The sequence below is a fragment of the Ischnura elegans genome, chromosome X (genome assembly GCF_921293095.1).
Source record: "Ischnura elegans chromosome X, ioIscEleg1.1, whole genome shotgun sequence".
NCBI lineage: Eukaryota > Metazoa > Arthropoda > Insecta > Odonata > Coenagrionidae > Ischnura > Ischnura elegans.
In genome coordinates, this window is record NC_060259.1 from 35,855,537 (window position 1) to 35,877,710 (window position 22,174).

The 22,174-nt window shown below is 36.9% G+C and overlaps 2 protein-coding genes across 2 annotated transcripts in view; one reads left to right on the forward strand and one right to left on the reverse strand.

The window, feature by feature from the left end:
- Window positions 1-22,174, reverse strand: part of LOC124171563 (neuropeptide CCHamide-1 receptor-like) — a 289,746-nt gene that overhangs the window by 65,593 nt on the left and 201,979 nt on the right. The window lies entirely within an intron of this gene.
- LOC124171127 overlaps window positions 1-22,174 on the forward strand; it is a 58,833-nt gene that overhangs the window by 33,063 nt on the left and 3,596 nt on the right. Inside the window, exon 2 of the mRNA XM_046550264.1 lies at window positions 19,260-19,330. Coding sequence (XP_046406220.1) covers window positions 19,260-19,330 — 71 coding nt within the window. The remainder of the gene's footprint in view (window positions 1-19,259; window positions 19,331-22,174) is intronic.

Here is a 22,174-nt window from a genome sequence, read left to right on the forward strand (position 1 = left end):
GACCAGAATGACTTCCCAGCTTTTCCCAGCATTCATCTTTAGCTGTCGCGTTTTCGTGAGCTTGAAAATTTTCACTTTTCTTTTAATTCGCCAAAAATAGATATCGTTATTTAAAAATCTAAAAGCGTGAAATACGTACTCCAGAGGTATTAGTCTTTCGATATAGGCAATAAAAATTCTAGGAAACCACCCTAATGTTTGCATTAGACAGTCATGCAACTAAACATTTTAATATTATTTCCCATTACAATTTTATTATACACTTCTGGTATATATGTAACCCCTCACTAAGTACAAAATGGGACACAAAATAACACATGTTTCTACATCCTTATTGATTCATTATTCTGGAAAATCTTCCATGAATTTTATGACCTAGAATTGCTCGTTTAGATATTGCAAATAACCTATCATATTAAAATCTTATATAATATAAATTTGTTTATGTTTTTCAATATATTATGTCCTTCAAACAATAGATAATAAGCAGAAAGAACTCTGCAAGTAACTTGGTTTCCACTCAAAATTAAACTGACTTTCTGATCACTGCCTGTGCTAATAAATAGTGTTACATTCATATATTGATGAATAGAAAATTTACGTAGAATAGGTTTTTTTAATGCTAATTAGAGATGTCTCACAGGACAGTAATTCATTTACTACAAATATTTATGAATATTTTATATCTGGATGCAAATGTGGCAAATAAATGGCCACCTTTTAACAACCACTCGTTAAAAACCTGTTTGCGTGGCAGTTATTGTGTCTGGGAGAGATTAAAAGTCCTTAAATGTTTCCGTGCTGGCGAATCACAACGGAACTCGCAAAATGCAAATCAGAACATTCATCTTTATATCCCAGGAGTCTCTCGCCATCAGTTAATGTAAATGAGCCTTCATCAATTTTAATTACTCACCATCATAAGTCTCAAATAGGATCGCTCCCACGTTTTGAATCGCCTCACAGTTTTTAGACATTGGGGAAGGTAGTAAAGACATCTTGTATAATTGCATCACGTAGAACTTTGCGACAGTATGCATTTGGTGAGACGGTTCCCTGGAAACAAAGACGAAATGTATTTGAGATTTATAGCCGATTGGAAAACGATACGCCCAAACAAACGTCACCTTCCAGCCATACATGGAAAAATATTTTACTCTGACAGTCATGGAACGAACTTTGGAAGTAGGTTTATTTTTGGTAACAATTCTAAGTAGTTAATAGTTTTGAACCGCCCAAAGATTATTATAAACTTTACATAAACGCATTATACACGTAGTGATAAATGTCAGAGGTTTTTCTAGAGGTACTCGCGGAATGTAAAACGGGTAGAAGATGAATGAATTTTTACCTATTGCCTTTCAAATGTCTTTTCTGATCGAGCTATAGGCATAGAATACTTACATTAAACATGGTCACCATTATCATTAGCCAACAGTCCTCAAATTGATTTGACAGTTTTCAATTCCTCTCTCCTAGCCTCTAGGCCTTTAATAGCGACGTATTCGTTCACTTTTACATCCTTTATTAACTGTCCCTTGTAAATCAGTTGGGGCCATCCCCTGCCCCTCTTCCCTTCAACCTGCCCTTCAACGATTGTTTTTATCGGTCCATCATGTGGCCAACTTAGTTGTCCTTTCTTTTCCTTAAAGGTTATATAGGAGTTTCCTTTTCACCCATTCCGTTCAGCACTTCCTAATGAGCACTTATTTGGTCGATCCATTTTATCATCATGATTCTTCGGTAGCACCACATTTCGAATGCTTCCACCCTTGACTTATCTACTGCTGTCAACGTTCAAGCCTCACTTCCATAGAGAAACGAGCTGCATATGTAGTATCTTATGACTCATTTCCTCACTTGTGTATCTGTATTCTAATCGTTAAGAAGATTCTTTTCAAGAGAATTATTCAATAGAACTCAAAGTAATATTCAAGTATCTAAACTTAAAAAAGTAAATGCAGATGAATAATGAATGAGATGACAATATAACACTAAAAAGTTAATTAGTATTCGCCGATGGCATTGTAACCCGGGTAAGATGATAACGATACCTTCGTTAGTACTTTTAATTTCGCATTTCATTTCGCTAAGTTTATCTCAAAGACTATTAGGTCAATGCAGATGAATGATGAAAAGTAATTCAATAAATTTACATCCACCTAACTTCTTATAGAGTAAGTCTAAATAATTATTCCACAGAGACTGCAGCTCTTTTGAACAGAAACGCTTGAACGCGGAGACTGGCTTTGATATATTTGGTTAGAATCATTCCCAAATTTAAAAATTGGATTACTAATTAGTCTTACTCTGGTTACAGGAGCTACTTCTATTCTTTGGACCACTCGAAGTTTACCAATAACTATTGACTAACAGATGTAACGTAAGTAGGCAGAAACGAAATGATACAATGGTGATGGGCTTCAAACACCTCACCCGTTTTCTAACTTGGAGTGTCTGGTCCACGAATATGGTGGGTAACGATTCGCAAACAACGCCTTTCGTTTTCTTTGATGAAGGAAACTATCCCATTGTTGCTAGTCGGACTTTAATCGTGGAAGGTTACTCGGGATTTACACCGGATCAGGTTCTCCAACTCCATCTCGGGCGACGTTTCGATGAACGAGTTGTCCATCGCGATCAGGGCATGATGACCTCAGACGATATAAAACTACTGACTACTCGTATAACATTGCCCTGATGACGATAGACAATTCGTACTTTGAAACGTCGGCCGAGATGGAGTTGGAGAACCTGACCCGGTGGAAATCCCGAGTAACGTTCCACAATTCTATACGTCGGGATAACCTGCGATCGTGGATTTTAATCGATTTTATTCGAGATTAAAGGGTCTCCAAAAAGTGGCTCGTGGGAGAGATAGCGCATTCAACCAATTGAGCAATAAGTCTAATCACGGATATTATAAAATACGATCCTCAAGTCTGCCTCTATAACTGTTGTCACCAATCGCGCATTTAAACAGGTTTACGAAAGTCGCCACTCGCGTCGCTGACGGACAAAGTGATCCAATTTAAAGTATACCAGGACTAGCCGCGGTGATAACTTTTACGGGTGTCACCCGTAAGGCGAATGATTTTTTCTCTGTGGATCTTTCGCACGAAAGTGATCCAAGTTTCACAAGGTTAATAAGGTATAATTGTGGGTGTCAACCAAATTTTTCATTCATAGTGGCGTGATTTATGGATTTAGTAACTCTTCAATACTCGCATTTGCAAAGACTATACTGCAAAATTTTGGGAAAAAAGTGGTGCACTACACTCATCACCGCTTCGCAGACATTTTTGAAAACCTATTAAAATGCGACCGAAGTGGCAACAGAAATCAGCCTTATATGGGAAGGAATTGGGCCTCTAATATGCAGTCCCCTTGTTTTGGTCCGTAGGCTAAAAATATGTTCGATGGTGGAAACCCTATCCCCAAAAATATGAGACTATTCACTGACTCAGTGGTTTCACCCAATGAGAGGGTTAAAATATTTCAAATAAACTCATACGGCCGTATTCATAGTTTCCTTAGTAAGCTACTAACGCCTAAGTAGTAGCATAGTTCTAAGTAGTAGCATACTAGCACAATGGTATTCATAGATAGTTAGTAAGGGCTACTAAGCTTAGTATGCTACTATCTTAGTAGCTGGCTCTTAGTCGCCCTCCGGCCTTGTCTAAGGTAGCTAAAAATATGGCGGACCGTTGTGGATGATCGAACTCCGGTTTTATTTATATACTGTTATAGAGTTTTTACGCATTTGTGCCAAAATAGAATACGAGAATCGATTCTTCAAGTAAGGCAGGCAACGTATGTAGTGTAATTGTTGACAGGAATTGAAAGTTTTTTGTAGCTGCGAGGAAGCTACGACTTGCAGTGAACTTGTGCCTCTAGTGTAAGTGAACACGATTTGTGCATTCAATGCGCCCCTAAGTGAATTGATTGCATATAGACGATGAAGTAAAGAGTGAAGCGACAAGTGAAGTGATTTGTGAGTGCATGAGCTTCGACAAAATTATTTATTTCTTGCATACTGGTTTAATCATTTCGGTCAAAGGTATCTAATAGCTGTTGAGAAGGGGATATGTTTCATATTTGAAGCAGTTGTTCTTTAGAGATACAGCAAACGCTTATAAATTTTCATTCGTTTGTACGCGTATAAGTTGTGTTTGATTTTATTACTTATTCTAGTCACTTCATCGTTAGCTTTCGCCAGTGTTTACATTTCGCACATTTCATTGCGCTGTTGTTTTCGTTTTGGTTACGGTACGAGTGATCGCGAGTGATAGTGGAGAGCGATTGGAAGTATGTTGATGTTACAATTTCTGGTTTAGAAATTTGTTTCAGCCTTTTCATTTCATTTTCTACGTAATGGTAATGTGAAAGAACATCAACTGATTCTAAAACATTAGTGACGAGTGGGAAGTGAGATGTGAAGAGTTCTTTCGAACGTCAACGAGTGCAAATTCTTTTGGTGTTTGCAGAGTGATTGGAAAACTGATTATCATGCTTTACTAGAGTTACGTTTTAGTGTTTTAAATTAAGTGTGAGTCAAGTTTTTCATTGAACCAGTTGATTCGGAATGTACGAATTATAAGTGTCATAAAGACAGCTCGTGAAATGTTGTGTGCGTTGTAGTGCTATTTGTGATATGATCAGCAATAAATAAGTAAAACAAGTTACGTTAATTATGCTTTGTTTTTTACATTAACCACCTCTAGTAAACTATATGCCGTATATTTCCGCACGCTGTCAATGTTTGAAATATTTTAATGTAGCGAGGCAGATTGTTCTTTCCTTGACTAACATTTTAGGAGTTGCGAACATACGTTACTAATTGCTCGCACGTAGGTGTTTGTAACGTTAAGGTAAATGTGTATCATTCACACATTTACCTTAACGTTATTTTCTTAACGATTCATTTCTGCATAGCAAAAGTTTTCGTTTATACTCGGACATTGAGGTGTATCTCTCTGCTTTCCGAATACAAATGTGTACTAATCACGCATATACTAATGGAAACAAATATCGGAAGTGCAAAAAATATGCAATGTACATGGTCAATGAATACACGGACGTTTGTACAACAATAACTGCATCTGAAACATACAAATTCTTCGGTAGTACTCATAAATGACCCTTTCCCGATGGTATTGCATAATTGTTGTGTACAGCAATCAAAAAATATGTCTGCGATGCGATATCACATCGAATTACCCATTATGAAGTAGAAATTTCAATGCATTTTGCTGAATCAATTTCTTTTGTTCGATAGTTTTACGAATTTTCCGCGCCGCGGAGGAGTCAGATGCAGTGTTGCCAAGCGTAGCCTAGCGGGTTGAACCCAAATCGCTACCGAGTATCGGCTGCCGAGCTGGCTAGTAGCATACTAAGTTAGTAGCTCTTAGTAGCTCACTTAATAGAATCCATGAATACCATATCTTAGTAGGCGACTAAAAGGTCTTAGTAGCCGACTAAGTTAGTCGCCCTACTAGCGTGTTTTAGCGGAAATCTATGAATACGGCCGATAGAATTATAGTTACAGATGTGTTAGCTATGGTTACAACAAGTAAGGGAAAAAACACAAATTGTGATGAAAAAGCTAGCATTCTGGACAGCGTGCATTTTTTAACTAATACATAATTATATATTGAAGTGACATTCGATTTCATTGTTATTTGTTAGTGCGTGAATGTAATCGCATTAGTTAATGACAATCGAATGGTTTTAAAACTTTGGGGGCATTAAGTACATTTTAAGCCTATGTAATGGTTTCAATTTTCAGGTCAAAGTAGAGTGTTGTCAGGCCGATATTGCCTAAGGGTTAACGTTTGATACTGTGCAGTAAACTCATGGCCATATTTACTCACAGGTTACGTAGATGAGAGCGCGGAAAAGGGAAAATGTAGAATTTACGAGGCTTTTATTCAAGTAAATGACCATACAGTAAAAAAGGGATAACCCAATTACTAGTTCAAAAGGCGTTTCATTCTACCATAAAATAGCCTGACTTATGGTGTTTCAAAACATCTGTACAGCAATGCAGAGGGAAAGTGCAGACAAAAAAATAAAACAAATTTGAATGGGAAAAGCTAGTGTTCCGAAAAGTGTGAATTTGCAACTGATGAATGATTATAGAATGATTTGACATTCAATTTTATTGTTATAAGTTAGTGCGTGAATGTAATTTCATCAATTTGTATGAACGTAATAAAAACAATTTGATCTCGCTGAATGATTCTAAAATTTTAGGAGCATATAAATCCACTCAAGGCTTTTTAACGATTTGAAATTTCAGGTCTAATTGCAGTGTTATTAGGCAGATATCTCAATGGATTAACTTTTAATGGCGTTCATTAAACTCATTGCCGTGTTGTTGCAGCTGCCACCATTGTTTAGTTCATCAAATGCATGCGTTATGAATGGAAAAGCCCTCATAATTCTCAACATCATTGCTCCCACAAAAAATTCCCTATTTTTATTCACCCATTAGCTGATACGACGCATTATCCGAGATCCATGCATTTTATAAGCGTGAGAAAACGTAATTAAGGTGAATTATTACGTCACTATTTAGTCATTTTTCGCAATTAATTAAAAAGCATTCCCCAATTGCCTGTAAGCTCTTGTATACTTTTAGGCGTACATTCCCTATTGAATTTTAAACCATATTTCAAAGTATAAAATTAGGAGACCACATAATATTTTAAGGAAACCGTAGTGTGTACCCATAAGAATTGAACGACATTTATACTGTGGCCTTGATTTTTATACGTTTGAGTTAGAGTGAGCGACCTTCCATACAGCTTCAAAATTTCAGTGGGTCTGAAAATAAGAAAAACTTAAAATACTACACATAATGTAGTTTTATTTTATTTCCATTGCCAGTGGGGTTCTGCATAGATTACTCAAACACAGTTTCTCTTTAAACAATCTTTCTTCATATCACCGTAAAAATTGGAGCCACAAAAACTCTGTGACAATATGTTTCAGGACAAAAGTGCCTTTTTTAACGGTCTGTTAACTACCAACTTCTAGAGTGAACGACTAATGACCAATAGAGGGATCCCATAGTGCATCACCGATAATACTTTGACGGGAAATGGTTGTCACAAAAGGTGCGATTTATGGCCAATATCTACGAATAACCAGGAAAAGGCTGCACCACCCTGGGGATTTAATTGTATTTTCTAATGCTTTTCATCGGCTTTACTATTCCAAGTTCGATCAAATTATATCAGTCAATTCTAACTTTGAATGTGTAACAGGACTTAGCGTGGTACGGCATACTTTTAAGTTTAAAAGCCATTAAACTTACAAACACTTTTCATAACCAATTCATGCTTCTATCCAGCCATTATTCACTCACAAGAAAACCGTAAGATTTATAGCATTACCTCACGCTATTTTGATTCTGAGATGTGGGCGTCTGAATATCTGAACTTAAAAGGTTAAGAGAATGATTTACTTACGATCGACCAGCCTTTTATCGTGACTTATCACTAGCATTAAGGTTACGTAATCGTATTGAAATTTGCATGAGATTTACAGCTGACCCATATAAATATTCACCCGTGTCATAAATATAAAAAATTTCCTTCGCATTCATTCGGAGAAAAATTAATTAGTTTGAATAAATTGGATTTTCATGGACAAATTTTAAAAATCAGGAAAATCGATTGCTTAAAAATAACTTATTTTCCTGGTAAATCTTTGAATTCACTAAAAATTGCCTTTTTTTCAAAATTCACTATTTTAATGGGAATAAAATGAATCTATAGCACAGAAAATGTGGAAGATATTGAAAAGGTTTCCTAAAAATGGTAAAATATCGATAAAGATATTATCAGAATGCAGCATAATCAAATTTTTATGTTACAATCACCAACTCAGTCACTTTTAGTCGCATGCTGTATTCACTAACCACAGATTTTGATCCATCAAACTAAATGCAAGCTGTATGAAATGATCAAAAAGCAAGGACAAAATCTTTTTCCTCACTGCGATGGTTCTATTCTCCTAATAATTTCCAATTTTATAGTAACCTTGGCCAGAAAATTTTCATTTTGGGTCACCTAATTTTAAAATCCTATGGATAATTATTTGCTTTTATATAAGGAAGATAGGAAAGGTAAAATTATGGATATAAGTCTTCAATTTCAAGATATCAGACTATGGGTAGCAAATAAATGCCTGTTGCAATAGTAGACAGAAAAAAATTATGCGTTAAGTTTTGCACAAAAAAGTCGCACATTTAAATTTCCTTTCCAGGCTCATCAAGATTTATTCCCTAATTATCATTTAATCTAACTTGAATTTCCCCGAAACATACCATATATTTGCGGGTGAATTTCGATCACTAAAAAAACAAATAGTTAAGCGACAATTTTATTTATCCTTGCCCTTCATTTTTCAATCTTAGTTATCAGGGTTCGAGAGGCATGTTTCAAAACTGCCGATGTTAATATTCCACTTGCGTCGACCCTTTGCAAACATCAATAGGTGAGGCAATACATGCGAATGTGAAGTCACGGCTGCTCGGCACAAAACTCTTCCAACGAGCACACTCTCCGGTCTCCTCTTCAAGCGGAAGGATGTTTTTTCCACCATTCATTGCTTCATTTCTCTTCCATTTCCTTTTCAGTTCCCTTGATTACTCACAATAGATTACGTACGCAAGTGCTTCACTTTCACCAATCCATTCATTACGTACGCAAAACGTTACGGTTTGTAAATATCAAGTTGGAATACCCGATTATGTTAAGACACCCAAAATAACTTTACCCCGATGTCATATTTCGAAAGAGAATGTTTCACTTTTTTACATTTCACTAGTTTTTATCGAGTGAATAATTCAACGCACCTTCCTCGAGTTTACGTTTTCTTCCTGTTTTTTTTCCGTAACTGCCAAGCAATTTATTCCGGTTGCTCAAGTTACCTTTCACTGTGGTTAACAAAGAACAGGAACGGGATATTTTCATCACATGCAATGTCGCTTCCACTGTAAGTTGGACTCGTAGTATAAACGTGTGAGGTGTTAAAGGACAGTGCTTTTGAGGAAGGTTCTCATTACGAGGGTAAAAAGCGGAATAAATAAAAGAGTGATATATTTTCGGTCAACATTTGGTTGTTGAATTTGAAATTTAAGTACTAACATTTACTGCAGTACGCCACGAATAACTAAATAACGCCATCTTCATTTAGCATCGGCAAATTAAACGCCTTCCGAAAATATATCCGAAAAAAACTGTGCAGATTTATACAAATAGTTTCAAAAACATAAATTATTCATTACGCTTCAAAGTAAAAGTGATCGTAGAGATTATAAGGAAGGAATGATGGTGTTTATTAGTAACTGGTGAAATGTATCCCTTGTGCTCCCAATATGTTTTCCCTAACATTCGCCGATGAGCGAATTTTCTTATTTATGGAAGGACGTATGCAGTGCTATTAAAGAAGCTCGATACTATGATATGATAAAATATCCTTCAGCAACATCATAATCATTCAGTTCATCATCTAAAAAGTTGGTACTTACCAATTTTTTGTATCGGATTTTACTATACCATGTTACGTAAAATAATTATCTCTATTGATCCACTATAGAGCAGATAAGGAGATATTTTCATGATGTAGGGGCAATGTAACAGTTATGTGTAATTGAAGCATAGATTATACGATAAAATTATCAAATATGCTGCAGGCAATACAGAACCTCAATATAAAATTTCATGATGAATACCTAAATCTATGGAGACACACATGCATCGAACTTCATAAATTTGGTATGCACGACCAATTTATTGCCCTAAATTATTTATTTTATTTATGTGAATGAAAGAAGCTAATTCAAAATGAAAGAAATATTAATGAATTATGAAAAGAGACCCATGCTCACGCAAGACTATGAAACATCTGCTTTGGGCATTTCTATAGAATATATTTTAATGCTTCTGATATTTCATTTTGATATGCATACATGCATGCAAATAGGAACTGATAAAAATGAAAGAATAACATGCATAAAATCCCCCATACACGGTGAAACCGAAATAGTGATTCGATTTGTGGCAGATGCTCCTTTAAAATCAAGCTATCCCATTCCGTATCTCATCGCACTAGCCAAATCAACGCTCTAGTGTGAGTCTGTGGTAAAGGATAATAAAAATTTTTATGGCCATATCCTCATGGTAGGAAATGTCTAGACATACCTATTGTGCTCACCACTGTTCCTGAAAGCAAGGGTGTGAACAGGATAACAAAAATCGATTCTTAGGTCTCTCTCGCCATATCCGAGCCGTTGGCAGGGAAGACGTTATTCTCTTAGCCTTCGAATATTGCTTGCTCCGCTCATCTCAGAAAGTGTCGCGCACATCAAATTCTTTGCATTAACCGAGAATTTGATGAGAACATTTAGTCCGTTCGATCACTTGAAAAACAATCGAGGCTCTCAGAAAATGGTCCCGTCACCTCCACGGTGCCCGTCAGAAGAATTCCTCTCGAGTCGAGTAGTACTTAGTGCCGCCCAAACCCAAAACGTCAGATCCTCATCGGGTGTTCAGGGGCATCATTTTGCGAGCGATCTTTACTGCGATGGCCATCGAAGCACTTTCCACCCGACGATACCGCTAAAAACATTTTAAAACACAATGAAGCGCGGAGATAAAGGGCTCCAGTGGCGTAAGTAGCACTGAGCTTTAGGGGGTGAGGATACTTCAGATTGAGTAGCACTCCATATCAGGTAGTAATACACCCAATTTTTCCTTAATTTGTGTTTTTAACTACTAAAATTAGGCTAATATACTACTAAATTGAATACATAAAAACTGGTCAAATCGAAACTAAAATATTTAGTTGCGAGGATAGAGTTGGTGTGGAGGCTAGAGTGTTGGCTTCCCACTCCAGAGGCTCGGGTTCAAATCCTGGCGGTGGCAGAAAGTTTTGGGAGACTGTCCGACCCCTACTTGAATGATGTGTGGAGGACATTTCAAGCGCAATATTCCGTCCGTTGAATGGGACGTTAAGCCGTAGTCTTCTTGGCGCCTTTCCTTAAGAGCAGGCTAATACCAACACCGGGTTTCTCTCCATCCTTCTCTCCCTACCCTTCCCAGCATGGCGGAAATGAGCTCAACTGTCGGTCACCTCCTCCAAATACCATACATTTAAACTGTATGTCAAACATGTAGTATTGTTATGATAGGAATATTTTATTGCCCTAGGGCTCTTGTGGGGATGTCCTTTACCCTCCTTATATAGCTAATTACTAGTGGATAGCTATTAATATTTAATACTATATTTCGGCATCGGCGTCGGAGGGTTAAAGTCATCGCCTACCAATCCATATGTCGCGGATTCAAATCCCGAACGGGTGGCTTTCTCCCATCCATGGCTTGGATGTGTGCGCGTGTCCATCAACTAAATTGTAAGTGAGGACTATAGTAGGGCGGATCGCAAAAATCGATTTTTTTCAAATCCATCTGGCCCAGTGAAAAAAAGTTGTGGGACCGATCAAAAATAAGGCCTGAAAAATTTGAGACCTGTACGTGAACCTCTGACCCTCGCTCAAATGCAATTTAGGGGGGGAGGGTCAAAATTCGAAAAATATAATATTTTATGGTCATTCCCTATAGATTTTGCCGAGTTACTGACCTTCTAGGACAAAAATTTCGTGCATTTTGACGTATCTGCTACCGTTTAGCCACAAAATGCCTACTTAGAATGAAGTACTTAGAATGAAGGGGTTCACGTACAGGTCTCAAATTTTTCAGGCCTTATTTTTGATCGGTTCCCCCAATGAAGAAATATTTCTCAAAATATTTCTTCATTGGGGGAACCTTATGCTCCTCCATGCACTTAAAAAAATGCACGCAAAAATATCGCATAATTTAAAATGTTCCTTTAAAATTGTTTGAGTCTTATACTTCAATACGTAAAACCCTACTTTTGGCCTATTACGATTTTCCGTAAGTTTTAGTACTTCCTGTGGTACCGCTAAATCCATTTAGTTACATTCATAATGGAATAGAAGCGCGTCACCATAGTTCGTACACCTTCATTGCCACTCGAGAGGCGTCTTCATAGACCGCAGTCTCCTTTCCTGCGTGCGCAGATCTAAAAATATTTCATCACTTCTCTGAAAGTTGGTAACATCGATTTGTTTAACGCCGACGAGGCGCCAAATACGGGACAAGTCATCTCACTACGCATCGTTTTTTACCTTCTACCATCTTCTGATTTATATTATCAAAGATAAACGACCTCCTAACAACATGCGCGGGATGAATTTTGCTGTATTGGAGGCGTGGGAGGGGTAGAAGCGATCGGGGAGGGGAGGGGATCGGCCTGCGGCTCTTGTATCCGCGACGCTGCGTGGGCGTTGGAATATTTTCTTCGCGGACGCGGACTCAAAGTAGGCATTTTGTGGCTAAACGGTAGCAGATACGTCAAAATGCACGAAATTTTTGCCCTAGAAGATCAGTAACTCGGCAAAATCTATAGGGAATGACCATAAAATATTATATTTTTCGAATTTTGACCCTCCCCCCCTAAATTGCATTTGAGCGAGGGTCAGGGGTTCACGTACAGGTCTCAAATTTTTCAGGCCTTATTTTTGATCGGTCCCACAACTTTTTTTCATTGGGCCAGATGGATTTGAAAAAAATCGATTTTTGCGATCCGCCCTACTGTATAGTCCTAAATTTGGTCGATGAATAATGACGAGATTATTATTGTTTTATTTTATTGCTAATTGTTCCATTCATGGGCTCTTCCACCCAGACCCGAAATCACCGTGCATCAAAAGATTTAGGGATATGGAGGGCAAAGATAAGTTACGAGGAAAATATCTCCCTCGTGAAGCCATTCTGTTGCTAAGTTTCACATAAGAACGCGTAAAGCTTGCTCCCAATTTTTATGAGATGGTGACGTCATTAGATATCTGATTCATTTATTCCCTTTAAGTATTATTTAATAATATATGTAAACATGTGACCATTATTGCCTCGAAAGCCACTTGTGAATTTCTACATTAAATTTTATATAATTGACTTAATTCTAAGCAAACCATAGTAATTACTGAACCATTGCGCGATGTTGGTTTTAATATGGCGATTTCGCGAGCACCATCACGAAAACAACTTGTAAATTTACAAGCCTTTAAAGGAAAATAGGAATGAGAGGAAAGAGTGTTAGCAACAACGAACCACATATGCAGGCCAAGAAAAAGTATCCGAGTTGCGGTGAACCGTTCGGCAAGAGTTCACGACGTCGTCAACTTATCAGTGACATGGTTAAGGCCGGTGATTATTTTGTCGCGAATAGCTCGACAAGTAGGTGACGCTTCGGCGCTTCGCGACGGATCGAGAAATGAACAAAAACATATCTCTTTATTTTACTACGGCTTTTTAAATTCTTTTTTTACCATCGACCATAAAAAGGATCTTATTTCACACAGAAGAGTGCCACTGCTCGATTGGTTTCGCGACTAGAAACTCAAATGTTTTGCAAATCGAACGGTTTCAGGGTTGACTATGAGAAATATGTCCAAAGCGAAAGAAACAAAACTTGCGATTTTCACTTTTACTCTATTACTAATTCATTTATTCAACCCGAGTGTTGGTCCAGTTAGGCTATTGTAGATCGTACTCCAGACTTTTCCATCAGAATGTGAATATCACGCAATCAGGGCAGTAGGGGTGATAGAAATTTTTTTACACGGCTTCACACTTCAATAATTTAAACGGTAGTATTAGAAGGCTTCACCCGGGATTGAACTCTGAACCCTTACTCCAAGAGCCAAAATCTCTTCCCACTAAGCTACATTGCTCTCCAGTGTCACTATTGGAAATGTTATTATAACTTTAGTTTCACCTGAGCATGATACGATATATTGAACGTAGTTGTGTCACAATTAAAATTCATAAAGTTAAATTCGCTTTTTTATCAATTTCCATCAAACGTTTCTGTTTGCTCGCAATCTCCTGCGACAGCGCTATCGTCAGGGTACTAGTAATGTGTTGAACTGTAAATGTTGCAAGCACTGGGGTGACCTCTGAATGATTGGTAAACACCTGAATGCGTTTTGGCATATGACAAACAATATAACCTGCCTTACTTACAGGTAGACTTATTACTTATTGGTTCACGCTAAACTATGTGGAGCTATCAATTTTCAAAACTGATAAGGTGCCCTTACTATCACCTCATAAAATAGTTAGTGATTTCAATCTTATTCTTTCACAAACTTTTAAGTACTACGCAATAATTTGTGTAAACATGTGACCATTATTGCCCCAAAAACCACGCGTAAATTTGTACTGTAACTGTTATATAATAGACTTAAGTTTCAGCTAATGATTGTAATTATTAAATTATTACGCAATGTTGCTTTTCATACGGCGATATCGCAAGCATCATCACGAAAGCAACTTGTAAATTTACAACGTTAAATTTATCAAACGGACTGAATTTCCGTTATGCCTCATTTCACCTCCAATAACGCCAGACCATTGTCAATGAATCACTTTCCTCTGGAATGGCAATAGTTTGCTAAAAACTGAGTCAGCTTAATGTAATTTAATACGAGTGTTTGCAAGTTGTTACTACTCTTGGTCTCGTTGAACGATAACTTTACGATGATATTGCTACGAAAGCCAAACTGAACTTGATACATCCTATTATTCGGCTCTTCAGAGAGTTTATTATTTCATTCATTGAGAGGGTTTATTTTGTCTTTTATGACGAATAAATAGTTTTAAATTAATTCGGTTGTAAAGAATTGCATCGTAAAACGGGAAACTAGAAAATACCACAAATCGTTTCTCAACTACTGCATAGAATTTATCATCCTCTTTAGATAGTGAAGACGACACTATTCACAGAAAAGTAGAGCATTCTTTCTCTGATCAATTTTTAAAATTTAATTTATTGGCAATCAAGTCACATATTTCACGCGACCGAAACGTTTGACCACTCGTGCATTACTTTTTCTGCACAGGAAATGATACTACTCATGATTGATTGAATATAACTATGTGACTTCATGTATTGAAGCCACCAAAACTGCAGAAAAGTGAAGGAAATAAAGGAGAATGAAAAGATTTGGTAATCTGCTAAATATATTGTCCGATTTTTGCTAATTACTAAGAGGAAGCTAATACATTAGTTTAGACATTCAGCGGGACCTAAACCGCATCCATTCTTTAAAATGAAAATAGCAAAGGCATGTTCTAGTTTTCACAACATTTGGTACGACTCTTTTATTAATGCATACATATTATAGAACGATCCAATATATTCTTCTTCAAAACTAAAATTCTTAAATAATTTTTCGGAAAACCCCTTATATTTTCCGCATATTGAGCACCAGACTGGGAGACATCATTATCACCTTTAATTTTTTCCAGTAAATTTGATGCAGTTGAGCAAAACCTTTTTCTTACATTAGAACTCATCTCGTTTCTGCATAGTTTTATATTTTATTCGTTAATGAAATTTAACAGTGTATCTGCCTCACTATGAGTAATATCTCATTTAACCCGTCTGGATGTGATCGGAACAAACACGTCATCATTTTCAGCCTTAAAATATACATGGATTCACCATTAAATACAAGTAGTATACTTCGTGCAGAAAACTTCAATGGTAATGATCAATGTGGTTTTCTGTTAAAATATACTCATATATTATTCAGTGAAATTTTACTTCTATCGCATATTCGTAGAACTAACACTACACTGCAAGGAATTGAAGGCCATACGAATTTCACGAGAATATCAATGTTTAATAAATGACTTCGAAGGGCCTTACGAGTTATTGCTCCTACAGATGATCCCTTCGATTTAATATAGATTTAATATATAGCCTCTACGAAGCTTTCTGGAGCAGAGATATATCCTTAATTTTGTGGAGGTAAGGCCTACATCCTTTGGACGTTAGTTTCATATGAACTGAGGCATTGATTTCGGTGGTGATAAATACACCAGCATATCCCTTTGCTCATAGATTCTGATTCAGTATTCTGAAGGGTCAATCTTGAGCTAAGTCACAAGTAACGGCATAGGAGCGCTACGATTATACACCAGAGGGTATAACTCAGGTAAAGAGAGGAAATGAATTCACTATAACGATATTCATAGCAATTAAGGCTTCAGTGCTGCAGTTTTAAAACATGACACTCATTGTTATTCATTTGTCACTATTAACAATGTTAACCCATTAATGCCCAGAAGATTTTTTTCAAAAATTTTTACTTTTTTTGCTTAAATAATGATAAGACATCATACCTGATGCGGGAAAAAATGTTTTAAAAAATCTCTTACATTTGCATAGTACTTAATCCTACACGTATCTAAAGATACGTCTGGGCACTTAAGGGGTCAAAAATGCACATTATCATTTAATTGTGTTGATGCACGTTTTTGCTATATAATTCATTAACCCTGCCTTAATCAGTAGTTTTTAATCCTTGAATTTGAATTATTATGCATCAAATAATATAATTTTGAGTATTATTATAGTATTAATACGTGAACAATTTACATTTTCATTTTGAAATTTTACAGCAGCGTGATCCTGTATCCAAGTTTTTTATACCGTAGCCATCCCTGTACAACTGATACTTCCAAGTCTCATCTGAAATAGGTGAACCACCATTTTTATTCCTGATTGTTGTCCGGTAATTTGCCACGAATTGATCGCACAGGTCCACTCCACCCATGTGAGAACTGTATTCTGCGATCGCCACTGGCATTTCAGAAACAGAATAACTAACAGGAGTTTTCATTTTCTATTACTATGTTTGCTATTAGTAATCATGGTATCTATGTCTTTATCATTGTTAGAAACTATTTGATTTAACTAGAGCAGTCCCCCTTTTGATTTGAGAAATTCAGCTTTTTCTGGAAGGTTATATACACTATTGACTCTATTTTCACGAAATGTTCCAGTGCCACGCAAGCTCCTTCCAGTCAACATTCTAAGCAGCTTTTCTGATATGAATAAGTTGTCAACAAATATGTTTGTACCTGGTGGTAATTTACACTCATCCACTAGTCCTAAAACTAAATCTCCTCCTTGACCAAGATCTGTTCTCTGAAGGTTGGCTACAGCATGATAAAGGTTGACTTGATTCTAAAATACACCATAATTTTAACCAAAATCTTACTCGTTTCCCTCTAATACATTGCTTGCAGCCATATCTACCGTAGTAGAGGTTGATTGATTCATCCACCAAACAGTATTCTCCAGCGCTTACAATTTTGAAAGTCTAATTCAAAATCTCAAACAAAGGTTGAGCTTTATACAGCCTATCCTTGCCATCATTCTTCCCATTATTATAATCATCTTCCAGATGCAGAAACCTTAAAAATTTCTTCAAACCTGTTCCTTCGCATTGACTGAGAAACTATTTCGATGGTGCAGTCTGGAGATGACCTCCGATAAAGCCATCAACTAGATAGACGGTGATAACCTGAGAGTAGCAATATTCGAAACACATCATAAATCACTTATATTTATACATACGAATAATGTGCTAACATTTTTTACAATTGTTCAGAAAATTTGTCTTGAAATTTTCTGCTGACAGCGCTGATGGTAGAGCTATTTCAGATATGTTTCACCTCCTCTCCATCACTAAGGTACGTCTTATCTTCTCAGCGGTAAATGGGAGCCCAAAGGGAGTGCAACAAAAGTTACAAAAAAGGTATTTACAGAAGAGACGGTTAAAAAGTCTTTAAAGCGCCGATTCCTCCTTATGTCAGGTATGTCTTTCGGAGACTCTAACTTGAATACAAAGTACAAAGTTTTTGGTGATGGAGCGTAGTACATAGTTTCTTTATCAATGTTCACCAAAGTTACTTATTTCGTACACTGATTTCCGGCTTGCAATCTGGATATTATTGCCAGGGGAAAGTTTAACGAGAAACAAAGTAATCAATCCATTCCCCCGTCGGCGATACAGAATACAAGTGATGCCAGGACAGTGGCGGATACATATGGGGGGCGAAGGGGGCACGCGCCCCCCTCTTACGTGGCCGCCCACATTGCCTAACATTGAAGCACTACAATTGTAACTCTTTCATATCATAAGATGGCATTGCCTTGTATATATAATAATTATATAATACATATAATAATAATGCCTTGTTTATAATCATTTAAATAAAACTTTCCTAAACTTTGCACGTGACTTGATTATTTTTCATTACGATGCAAGTAAAGATAGATCAAGATATATTTTATGCCCCCCTTGAATTCTTTTCTGTATCCACTACTGTGCCAGAATAGGCAACTTGATATTGTGAGCATTTGCGCTTCCAGAAATCCAATACTGATTCATTTTATGCTTCCAATGAAGGTACTTTATCACAATTCAAATGAGGATACACCACAATTCTGTGAAAATTCCTGTTTTTGCTGTATTTACCTAATTGTTCAATATTATACTTCATGAAATGGCAGAAATATTAAACTGTCTTCGACCTATCACATAATTAGGTTTATACAATTATTACTTATTTATTTAATCAATAAATAGTATGAAACATACCTATAAGTCAAAACTTGAATTTTTAGTGCCACAAGTGCCCAGACGTATCTTTAGATACGTCAAAAATTTACTGATTAGTTTTGTTATGAGCTTGAAAGAAAAATTAATCTCTTTAAAAAGATAATATTCCTTATACATTTAAAATAAAACAGGTAAAAACTGGATTCAGATAACTCAATGGTTTATGTGAAAATTTAATTTTCACATGACCATAGCATAGCGATTTCTGAGTAGCTCATGACCAGCCATGTGTAAGTAAGCATAATAATTGCAAATATTGGCTAAAATAATCTAAATCACTTGTGTACCATTTGAAGCCTTTCCTCTGTCATATTACGTAAAGAAATTGCATTAACAACAAACCACAGAGTATTTAGGAATTTTTAAAGTGTGACGTATCTAAAGATACGTCTGGGCATTAATGGGTTAATCATGTGCTAAATAAAGTATGTGGATTGAAAAAATATTTTAGGTCTTACAATGGGCTCAAAATACGGTTTTCTTGAAGATTATTCATAATTTTCCATTGAATGGGAAATGCAGCCAGCGTTAGAGCTATTTCTCATTGTTATTGGCTGAAAAAATGATTTTATAGGGGCTGAGAAAAATGGAGCCAATACTTAAGGCTACTTGGTGGATTGTTCCGAATGATTGTTGAAGTTGAGAATTGTTATCATATTACTCGTAAATCAATTTGTATTTCAAGCTGCGAGACAATTTATCCTCAACTGAGTCAATCAAGTTTGACAGCCTCAGTTTGGGGCCATCTACACTGAGGTATGTTGCAAATTCACGGTTTGTGTGATCAGTCAATTCGTGTCATCCTCAACGTCAAAAATTGACCCAATCAGGATAATAAAACGCGATGGTTAATAGACATGATTTCCGAAAGACATGTATAAGATTCGTCGGCTATTTTTTTATCAAATTGTAAGCTCATAGCTACACATTATCTCTTCTTGCTTCGTTTTCTGTTCGTTAAGCAGAGATTAAAAAATCTTTATTCGCAAGCCAATATCAGTTAACTCCATGTATTTTTCCAACTTCAGATGTAATCACGTGATACTAATGTCGTTATAAATTCTACGTTTAGGTGGTGAAAGCATCTGGGGGAATGTCATATGTTCAAGATACAACATGTAGCAATCATTTCACGCTCATTATCCAACTTTTTATGTATTCTTCTCATTACTTTCCCGCATTTTCCTAATATGTGATTATTCTCCCTCCCTCCATTTCGAAAGTATTTACCTTTTCCATACTACAGTCATATTTGAAGATATCATATACTGTACCAGTGTTATTCTTGAACTTGCTACTCGTAACTTTTGCGCAGCTTTTCTTCCTGTTTCTCCACCTCTGCCTCGCTTATTAATTTTATGGCAAAAATATTGCTAATTTCTTTTCTCAGCGCGAGTTAAATACGTCTTTTCTGGAGTTAACAATGGTTTCTATGCCCGAATGCTCTTGGTGATAATAAGTTCATCTTTAACTGCTGTAAATATAGGAAAAAATGTAATCTCATTGGCGCATTGACTGAATACGAATAAAATTGGATGAATATACATTGTTGGGCAATCTGAAGTTACGAACTTTGAAATTGCAGTAAAAAGGATTATTTTACCCCACGAGCAAATCGATTAAGGCTTAGTACCGATTTCAGGAATGCTATTCGCTTTTAGCAACGAGGATACCTCCAATGCGTCGTACACTTCAAAAAATATTTTCCTCTAATTTTAGGCTCCATAGGAGTGCTTGATTTCGTTGTTGACTGCCCTAACCAAATCCTGCCTTGTCTTTCCATTCGATTGAGCACATGTTTCTACTTCCACGTCCTCAAATTCATTCAAATGTTTCACGGTGCAGGGGCTGTATTTTTATTTGCACTCCATTAATCTCTCCATTCAGATATCTTTTTATCACCAGCAGAGAGAAAATTTCGCATGAAATCGACCGGAATAATCCTACCTTTAACACAACTACACACAGAATAACACTATAATGCGGTGATTCTCTCATCAATTACAATTGAAAACCCCATACCTTGGCTCTACTCTGTTAGGACGAATTGTGGGAGCAATACTGTAGTCTATTCAGAGGAAGGATATGTATTCATCAAAACTATTCAAAAAGTATTAAAGAAGACAAATGAAGACGGAAATTCCACCACAGAAGCCGCAAATTCCTTAACGGAGGACCTCAGAAAGCTTTCCCTGCTTGCGTTGAAGCACCAGTAGAGAATACTTGTTATCTTGGTTATTCATCTGTAAAATAAAAATGTAGGAGTAAATAAAATTATTACTAAGCACTTCAGGAGCAAGTAACCTTGTACGTAGTCACGCGCACGGATGCAAGGTTAACTACACCAACTGATGAAGTTCTCCATGAAATAATATTTGGCTTCGCCGGGATTCAACCCCGGATCTCTCCATTGCCGGTCAGGCGTGTTAGCCAGTTACACCCGAAGTTATACAGTCCAGAAGGTCGTTCTGGAAATTGGCTTGGTGGTGTAACTGGCTAACACACCTGACCAGGAATTGGGAGATACGGGTTCGAATACCGGCTAAGTGAAATATATTTTCATGGCGAAATTCATCCATTGGTGTATTTAAAATTATTATAATTAAATTATTTTATGGAAATTATCTTTTGCAAATTTCATACATGGACATTGTTCTCCCCGCAAGTGCATGTAAAACATCAAAAACCTGTCAAAAGCAGGACAATGCTACAATTTGAAGGAGTCTTCCGCATTCCACGCCGAATCTATAGGAAAATAATACTGGTGACTATCTGCCTGCTTTGCACCCAGGTTGACCTTGCTGTGCTACCGGTTGTTATATTATTGCTTGTAATGGCCCAATCATGAGAGTCATAGCCTAATCGCGTTAGCAATGGGCGCAATGCGAGAAATGGTCACAGGTTGTTTGGGGAACATGGAATAAATTGTGGCATGCGCGTGCCTGGCTCTCCTTTGCTAGAGTTTTGCAACGGAGTATTACTGCAGTGGGGAGACAGGAATTAATAGAGTGGTTTCCTTTTTTTTTAATTGCCTAAATCGAAGGATTATTACTCCTGGAGTATGTATTTCACGCTTTTAGATTTTTGAATGACGATATCTATTTTTCACGATTAAGTGAAAATGAAAATTTTCAAGCGCACAAAAACGCGACGGTGAAGTATGAATGCTGGGAAAAGCCAGTTTGACATAATTCTGGTTCCAGCTGCCGCCGTGTGAGGCCACCTTGGTGCGAGGCTATGAGCGCCAATTCGATGCAGGCTGCTGGCAGGTAGCGGAGTACCCTGCTAGCAGCCTGCTTTCTGGGATTTCTCTGGGATTTCTGGGAACTGGGATTTCTAAAACCAAATAATTCGTCTGAACTGGGATTTCTAAAACCACATAATTTGTATATTATGAATACACTAATGTTGGGTAACGATTCTCAATCAATGCATTTCGTTTTTTTTTTGATTCTACCCTATGGTGGCTTGTCATTGTGTCTCTTCGGTTTTCTGAAAAGGCTGTTTTTTGGTTCGTTCTTGCACGTATTTTCCCGCTACTTTACGAAATGTCGAACTGCAGCACTGTGGCCCAGGCTAAAATATGCGTTCAGAGATTCT